The 9,772-nt window shown below is 37.0% G+C and overlaps 1 protein-coding gene across 1 annotated transcript; it reads right to left on the bottom strand.

Moving 5' to 3' along the window:
* Positions 1–1,711: 1,711 nt before the first annotated feature.
* Positions 1,712–2,443, bottom strand: LOC145680761 (uncharacterized). Its single transcript, XM_081751749.1, has one exon. It carries the CDS (start codon positions 2,441–2,443, stop codon positions 1,712–1,714), a length of 732 nt encoding a protein of 243 aa, XP_081607875.1.
* Between the last annotated feature and the right edge of the window lie 7,329 nt (positions 2,444–9,772).

Below are 9,772 nucleotides of genomic sequence, written 5' to 3'. Positions count from 1 at the left end.
TAAAGAGTGAATTTCATTTTCCAAATCCAAAATTGTCACGTAAAGATTATTATACTTTTGTTCATCTGTTTCGATAATTTTAAAGTAATGGTAATTACTGGTAAATGCCGATTGATCAATTTCAGTTTCTCATTTATAGCACAATGTATCTATTAAGGTTATTAGTGAATGTTCCAAGGACATACAGAATATATGTGTTAATGCACTTTCGGTCACGATAGTACATTTCGCTTCCATGGATAGGTCCGAACAGAGATACTTCACGCTGAGACCTATATCATAGAAAATTTTGAGGAAGTGTCGGTTCTTTTTATTTTACAGAGTTGGCAACCCTATTCATATATCAACACACACACACACACACACTTGTGCGTAAAAGAAAAAAGAACTACATTCCAAATCATCCGTCTTGGTTGTTACGCAATGCACGATGAACACAATATACTTCCACATGAAGCGAAACAATGTTTATCAACGTTCTGGAAAGCAACCTTGAAACCCGCCAGATATAGGAACAACATGTTAGCTGGGGGGTTCCAAAGTATTTGAGGAAGGTCCAATACGTCTACGTAATAACGAACCTGTCTTTTACTGTACCCGAAAAGATAAGTAATTCTTAATTACTGTCACCTATATTTTTAGAAAAAATGATAGAACGATTATTTCTATAAGAAAAGAAAAGTAGATGATGAGGCGTAAAATAAAATATTTAGCTTACATCAATCATTTCTCTGTTAAACAAGTATAGTTCGTTAAGAAAGTCTACAAATGCTTGTCGAGTTTCGAAATTTTGGTGAGGTCCGAACCCGGTGGACCCCCCTCGTGGCTACGCCTCTGAGCATTGCTAACTAGTCCCAAATTCAATGTGGCGTTCCCCACCATACAGTTCTATCAAGAGTATAAAATATACTTATTTTATAAAAGAAATATGTATATACTAAAGTACTATCCACAGAGGGGGGGGGGGTGCATATTGACTTATTAATATTTGGTTCACAAATTACTGTAGAAGAAATTTTCATTATCTACATAAGCTAAGAATTAGCTTGTAAATGCGGATCTACTTTCATTTGATTTCTGCTCTACTATATATTTTCTTTTTTATTTTGTATTTCTGCTATCACTTTTTTAATTGTCATTATATTGATTTGCTTCAGTATTCGTACCGTAATATAAAAATATGAATGCATAAAAACAAATTCCATTTGTTAACTGCTAGTGAAATAAAATTTAGAAATCTTATTTAGCGCGAAAAACCTTCTCGTTCACTGGAAACCGGGTTGTGTTGCAGAAGCACTGCAACGACCAGTCCCTTTAACTTCTGAGATAGGGGAAAGAAGACTTAACATTTGCTCCAATTCCCGCGCTGAAGGAATCTGGTCGTTGCATGCTCGCTGCAACACAATATAAATTAGAGACTCTGTGACGGATTATTTTTCGCTCTTTAAAACGGATTAACGAAACGAACAGTTAGAGAAGTAAAAAAAAAATACGCTATTTAAAGTATATATGGGAGTATTAGAAAGTATTTTTTTCTGTTCTTTACTACTATTGCTAATAATATTTTTTTTTTTGAAATACTTTGGTCGTTGCGCAACGCTGCAACACTAACATTAGCCGCCACTGATATCTGTCAAACACAATCACAACGCTATCTTTATGATGTCTCTGAATATAAGGAACGATGGTTGCATAAATTTCACCAAATCTTTCATGTGTGGGCCACACATGGTGGATGAGAAACCCTCCGTCTATAACAAAAAAATATTTCTTCATTATTGTTAACATTTTGTTCAGGCACTTGATTGAAAAGATTATACAACGAAGATTTTTTGTTTTTTCTCATGAACCCACTGCTATTAAATAGTGACATAGGTACACTAGAAAGTTCATATGGAAAACAATCTTTCAAATCGTCTGGTGAATGAATCGTGCACAATATTCTCTGAAATAATTGAGTTGTATCAACTTCAATGACATCTTGATCAACTCTGACAGAATTAGTTGACATTGAGGTTGTCTTAGCCATGCTGGAACGCTTAAGTTTCAGGAAACCAAACTTCTTCAAGGCAGTTCCTATTCTTTGAAGTACTTGTTCACCAACTGACACAGGTCTGTAGCAGTTTACATCCTCAGAAGCAACCAATCCAGATGCTACTGAATATAATTTTTCCTTGTACACAAATGGAGAGTGCTGTTGCAACCAGAAACAAAATGTTTTGCGAATTTTCTCATCAATTGCTATCCTTCCACTTCTCAATTCAACATGTTGATTACTGGATACAGAATGTACATTGCAGAACCGTTCTATTGCTTCATATATGTGATGGGCTATTGGCAAAACACAAATCCATCTGTTCAACACACTGTCAGTGAAACCTCGTCCATGTGAAACACCCCCAACACTCTTCAAGTTCTTCATAAGGGTTTGTTCGATTACCATGTTGGTTCATACTCCGCACCAATTTTTATCGGAGCGTCGAACAGTGAAAAAAACCTTCCTTGGTAAATTTATCAAACTCCTCGGGTTTCATGGTTTCTTTTAACTTATCTTTGTTCTGGAGGTACAACTGGTAGGCCTTAGCATAGGGAAAATGTCCAGTTGCATGCAAGATCGGGAGCATAGCTCTGACACACTGTATATGGAGTTCCCAATTACCCATTCGTTCTACCTGGATGAAATGCAATGCCAGGATAACAAGCTCGCAGTATTGCACCCACAACTTTGACGTTTTACCTCTTTGTCTTATACCATCCATAGTATCAATAAATTGTTTTCTCAGCTTTTCTATAACTTGGCCTTTTTCCAAATTGCAGATGGATGGACCGTTTCCACTGAAGTTACAAAGACAGTCTTGAATATGGTTCTTCTCCTCCTCCATGATTGACATTTCTTCCATTATTATGGTGGAAAGGGCGCTTAATGCTGTGCAGTGAGAATGCTCTTGCGTATGCATGACTAGAAAGCGTATGAGGAACAGAAGCAGTCTCGAACAGTCTCGAACAACGGAGAAAGTCCACTGTCGTTTATTAGGTAGCCTATTACTCCCAGAAAAGACATTATCAAGTGAAAGCCTCCTAATCGAATGACTACATTAGAGAACAGTTCATTCCCACTATTAGTTTCCATTACAACAACATCTTTAGCTTTCATGTACATCGGTTGATCAAATGACACGAAAATGGTTAGTTGCATGGTTTGTTTGTTCTCTGTGACAGCATAAGTTAAGGCAGTTAGTATGGTGTTATAATCTGTTGGTGGGTTGTTCAGGAATAGAAGCCCTAGCACCTGTGATTGAGTGTAAGGTTCACTGGCTGTGATTTTCTCCATGAAACCTTGCCATGCAGGAATGGAAGGTTGTTGCAAAAACTTCCCCAAAAACCAAACGAAATCATGATTGGAGGGTACTGAAGGTTTAGTAAATGTTCCCTCTGTGTAGACACTTCGCAAAGTAACCTCTTCAATTCCAACCCTATCCTGCTTTTGGAATGTTAGTATACCGCTTTTCTGGGCACTTGCTCTTTCCATAGAGCTGGGCATGACAGACACTTTTGTTATGTTCTGATTTTCTACACCTGTACCAAAATTAATACATCTGATTCCACCCGTAGCATGGAATGTATTTTTACCCGTCAGTGTTGCAATTTTGAAGTCCGCATTATCGAAGGAGAACTGTGAAAACGAATCCTCTGAAATGCGTGGTTTCCAAGACTGAACAGCAGAAGCCTCAAATAAAACCACACTACTGTAGGTAGAACAGAAACCCATACTAGCTTTCAACAATATTTCTTGATCCTACTTTGCGATGCAAATATACTCCAAGACCAAGTTGCAGTGGGGAGATGAACGAGCGAGGTCTTGTGGCTGACACAATCGCGTGGGATATTGCTGTACACTTTCTAGTAAAGGATTGTTCACTGCATTTCTTTTTGTCTGCAACCACACATTTCAAAAATTCTTGTAAAGTTTCAGGAACCATAATTTCAAGTGCAAATAAAACATGTGGTAGGGTCCCACTAGAGACCTGCACGGGCCGGGCTTGGGCGGGCCGACACTGTTATTTCCTTGGGCCGGGCCGGGCTTGGGCTGGCCGACACTGATTTCTCTTCAGGGTGGGCCGGGCTGGGGCCGATCAATTGCAATTCTTTAATAATTATTGACTTTCGTTAAACGATAATTGGAATAAAGCCAAACGTTAAAGAAGTGTGTGCGTGAAAAATGTTACAAAGAATGCAATAGCTATTTACAGATTGTGTTGCTTAGCGGCTCCACTTTCACTATAGAGGATTGCAGGCATTATGCGGTAAATTGAGCTCTGACCTTGACCTTCACTGAACTCAAAATATAAAAAGAAGGGGTGAGAATGTTTTGCCTGTCGCTAAACAATATCGTCATCTTCACTTTATGCTAAAAATCAATTAAATTAGATTTTTGTTACAGGGAATGGAGTTTTTGTTCTCTCGATGACAGGCAAAGTTCTAGGAGGCAATGGTACCATTCGGGAGGCAATGGTACAATTGGGAGGCAATGGTACCATTCAGGTTGTAACCAGAGTTTAGAAAATGTTTCTGAGGGTTAGGTCAAATTTAGTACTAAATTTTGAGAAAGATTCGGGCTCGAGCTAATTTTTTTAAAAAAAATTACCGGGCCGGGGTCGGGCCAAAAACTTTAAAAATTTATCGGGCTTGGGCCAAGAATTTTGAAAAACTTATCGGGCCGGGCCGGGCTCGGGCCGAAAATCTCCAAAACTTTTCGGGCCCGGGCTGAGCCGGGCCTAGGTACGTTCGGGCTGGATTGGGCTCGGGCCGAAACATTCGGCCTGTGCAGGTCTCTAGGTCCCCCATTATTATATAGAATAAACAAACACAACGAAGAGAACAATAGAATTAACTGTCCCACACAGATTGCATTGCATAAGCACACGACATAAACACACTCCGCCTTATGCAGAGTCGTTTTGACGTATGATTAGCGTCATACTAAAGGCCTGAAAACTGCAGGAAACATATGTTAGTCGAATTCTTTAGTATGACACTAATCACGCGTCAAAACGACTCTGCATAAGGCCAACTCGGTTTAACTGGAAACTGGTAAACAAAGGAGACAGGAACAGTGTTTCCAATAGGAAGAAATGCATTCCCACTAAATCAGAGTTCAAATCTCACTAGAATCCTATCACGCTCAAATTCGTAAGGATGTGGTGAGGGCGGAAGGGCGCTGAGTGAACGAATGGGTTGGGAGAGATGACTTGCAACCTTGCACCTGTTCCTTTCCATTGTTGCGTTTACCTACTTTGATTCATACTTTAATACAATTTTAATCTTCTTTTTAACTAAAATATCTCGAAAACGGTTCGTCTCACGAAAAACATGCATAGGACCTTTTTAATGCAGAATTTTACGACAAATATTTTTTTGTAATAACAGTTTTCCTCAAAAAATAGCCGTTTCACATAAAAATGGAAGAAAAGGTAAAAAAATGTCTTTTGGAAGGGCTCGTGCCCACCTACGGGTGGGAACTTTTCTGTTTCTTACAGTTACACCCCCTAGGAGTATTTTCCCAAAGTTTAAAAACTTTATAAATTATTTCCCCCATTTTTCGTAATTTGTCTGGACTATATGTAAATAAAAGCTGTAGGCAGAGCACATTATATTATTATTATTATTATTATTATTATTATTATTATTATTATTATTATTATTATTATTATTATTATTATTATTATTATTATTATTATTATTATTAAAGATTAAGTCAATGCTTACCGAATATAGCAATGTAAAATCCAATGGAAAGAAACCACAGGCAGTAAATCCAATCTTCCTATATTGTAACTGAGATGAAAACATCTGAAGCTATAAGGAAAACATGTTTCTATAGTGTTGTATCAGTTAATGGGATGCTTGATTAAAGTGAGTCTCTGCACTTCTCACTATAGCGTTTACAGAGACACAAATAGTAGAAAGTATGGCACAGTCAATAAATCTATGACTCGTAGCTACACCATACAGAATTTAATTTCTGAAAATGGTGTTATCACCGTTGTTAATTTAGTAGGAAAAGAATGGAACATTTGACCCTATAGTCCAAAACAACTTTTAATCTGAAAATGTCCTTGTTAAAGCATCAAATTCGAGAAAATTAACATCAGGTCTTGTGAGATCATAGTTTCAAGAGGTTTTTGTCCCAATGCCTAATTTAAAGTCCGTTATTAGATTCGTGAAATTGTCATAATTCATCAACTTTTCAACCTATTTTACGAACGAAAGAGTACCTCAAAATAGAAACCATTCTACACTAATAACTAGTAGGATTTAGCCCCTTGATGTGTCCGTTTTTAGGCCTTGGAAAAACTTCTTGATGCATATTGCTCTACAACTATAACATAAATTAACATATCCGTAATAATATAATTTAGATCCAAATCACTGATTCATAATCAGTTTTCTTCTCCCAGATTTACAAAGCTTATTAGATATTTGTGCTGCAAAAACAGTTATTTGGAAGATGATTGTGCTGCAGTTTGAGATTGTCACAGTTATTGCTTTAATAAGGTGAGCTTGGTGTAAACAATGTTTATGCATCACACAGTTTTTACGAAATATAATTACTGTGAAGTGTTATCTCAATAAATTCATGATTATTACAATGGAGGATAGATGAAGTTCTGACATAGTGAGAGGCGAGGGTACTCACTATATATAAGCACCCCGAATAGGGAGAGGTGCAGATATTCACTTTAATCAAGCATTCCGTTAAAATAAAAAGGTTTCAAGTCAATAGAAAGGGGTTTCAAATCGATCTGCAACCTTCTCATAGTAACCCCTACCAACTATAATTGTTCTTGGCTAACTGCAGTGAATTTCAAACCAGAAGACATTTTGTAATTGTAATCACTATATTGGATCCGCCATTTTGAATTTTGTAATTTTGACATCAGATTCTGTATCAGTTGTTCTAACCCCCCTGGCAGTATGTTTTCTTCTATATTAAAAGATTGTTTTCTGTCTATGCTTGGCGACTACTCCTAACGTTTAAAGAGTAGGTTTCTACCCTTAAATCTTCACCATTGCCGAAACAAAAAAGTATGTGTTCTACAAGTGTGCAAAGTTTCATTCAGATCAGTGAGTGACACTTTCGTAAGTCTCCTTGTGAGTTTGATGCCATCCCTTTATCCTAAAGAGCTTCCTCCCTTCTATTGGGATCAGAAACCGTTACCCAGGTACCTGGAATACTCACTTTTCCAGAGTCATCGCTCAGTCTCCCTGCAGATAGTAAGCTGACATTCCTTTTCCGGTAGGATCGCCCAAGCAATATGGGACCTCATCTAATTACGGTAGAGGTAAACCATATATTAACAGAGTCAATGACTGATGTAGTCCATCTGCAAGCAGACATGTTTATTTGGGAGTCAGAGACCTCCTCTAGTAGGCTTACTCAAGCAATACGGGGCTGCCTATCTTTATCGTATTTAGGTACTACGAACATAATGTAGCTAAGCTACCTTCCGAACCAATGGTATATGCAGGCCACCATTGGGAGGGACCACTACAACCTCCCTCTTTAGGGCCGTTCAAGCAATACGAAACTTCGTCTACGGTACATTACCAGACCAAATGGCTGATATAGACTATCTCCCTTTAAAGACAATGGCCATTTGGGAACGGCTGCTCCCGTGTTAGGGTCGTGGATCGTGCATGAAAATAATATTATTATCCGTAGCTTCGTTGACACTGTTAAAACGACCGTTTATTAGATTAATTTTCTTAACATTGTAAACGCCTAGCTTTGCTTATTTGAAATTATAAGTATCACATAGAAACGGGACTGTATTTACTACTGTCAATAATTTTCTTTTCAAACATGAATAGGGGATGGAAGTGCTCAATTTTAGCAATGGTAAGACATTAAAATTCATAAAACTGTTATCTATATTTGTCAACAATAAATGTATACCCTTCCCGGGTTACTACGGTCATACAAATTTGTTTTTTCTTGTTTGAATTGAAAATACTGCTTCATTCAAGTATTTACCTGATTTTCCTTTGTACGGTCCTATTAATTAGATAATAATATTAATAATTCACTATTTCACTCTCAGCTATAGTATATAGTTTTTATAGTACGTTTCCAGAAAAGATAGTGAATTTTAATTAAGTATGCATTGATTACCTACTAATATACGTTTATAGATAAGCCTTTTGAAATAATTTGTGTATTTCCAATGGCTTAAACTATTTTTGATGAAATTATCCATTGTCTGGAATAGAGACTCAAAACTGTTTGTGGGGCCGCGGTGGCTCAGTGGTAGAGCGTTCACCTCTGGTACTTGGGGTTCAGGGTTCGATCCCAGCCCCCGCCAAGTGAACTTTGTGGTGGACAAACACCGTGTGCGTGGGTTTTCTCGGGGTTCTCCCGTTTCCTCTCACTTTCTTCATCCCACCATTTCATTCATTTCTCATCTTCACCGTCTCCTTTAGCCTAACCGGCATACACGTGGGACGTAAAACTCAAAGATTCCATTTCATTGTTTTTCAAAACTGTTTGATCATTTTTCTTTAACAATTTCTAGTGTAACAATAGCATTGAAACATTCAGTGAACTTGTTAAAATTTGGAGTTATATTTTGCAATTCTAAGCAGTAATGCAGCGACTGAAAAAGTGTTTTCCTTAATCAATGTTTAGTGAACAAAATAAAGTATATTTTCTGAAAGAATCTCCGACATTTGATAATTTAGATATGGTAATCTCTAGCTGCATTGAGAAAACTTGTAATGTGCCAGAACATTTTACAGGCATATCTTCATTTCTTAATTTCAATGAATATACTTTATATGGAAAGTGCAACTTTAGCCAATTAGATGTTCATGTGCTAAGGTAAGTTTCAAGGCACTGATAGTTGTCTAAGGGGTCGTCCACATATTACATAACGCGGCAAAGGAGGGGGTTTAAGTCTTCGATACGTAACGCACGTTACACAGTCATTTTAAAATAAAAAGAAACGTTGCTTTGTTGAGTGATTTGTATTTTTAGTTGAAGTTAAAAGATGAGTTGATTTCCTTAGGAAAACGACATTATGCAATTTCGAAGAATTAAAACTGGTTCATTAAACAATTTATGCGATTAAAATATTATTACGTTACTACCATTTTTAATACTTTGATTTATTGGTGAAAAAACACTAGAAATGTATTCAGAACACAAGCATTTTGTAACAATAAGTTATATAATTAAAACTACTTTTTTTTGGTAATAACCACCAAAATATGCAAAACTGGTGGAAAAACAAAACTCAAAAGTGTTAGGTAACAAAGGGGTTCGGCCTTGCGTTACAAAGTGTGACAAGGGGAGAGAGGGGTAAAAATTGGTCAAAAATAGCGTTACGTAATATGTGGACAGCAAGTTCTTGTCGAATGCTTGCGCTGTATAGGAAAACCTGACTATGGATGGGTATCATAAGCCACTCAAGTTGGCACTTATTCCAAATACCCTTCCACAGATTTTGTAGAACTCCAATATTCTAATGAGGAGGAAGATACCATTCCACAGTGTTTTTAATCACTTAATAATGAAATGAATTGAATCTTTTGGAGATGTTCGAAGTGAAATGTTAGCCCAATATGTTCAGTAGATATGTAGGCTCATGAGAATTGTTCTGGTTGTGAGAGAGACACTTGTGATTGTAATTATTATTAATATGAATCTGTGCTGTAATTTTCATTTCTATTATACGTGTTTTTCTTGGTGTTAAAATGTTTATAAATAGCACAA

This window comes from Thermobia domestica, chromosome 1, assembly GCF_964235325.1.
Source record: "Thermobia domestica chromosome 1, izTheDome1.hap1.1, whole genome shotgun sequence".
Taxonomy (NCBI): Eukaryota; Metazoa; Arthropoda; class Insecta; order Zygentoma; family Lepismatidae; genus Thermobia; species Thermobia domestica.
Note: the sequence above shows the minus strand (reverse complement) of the source record. Positions and strands in the feature narration are given on the sequence as shown.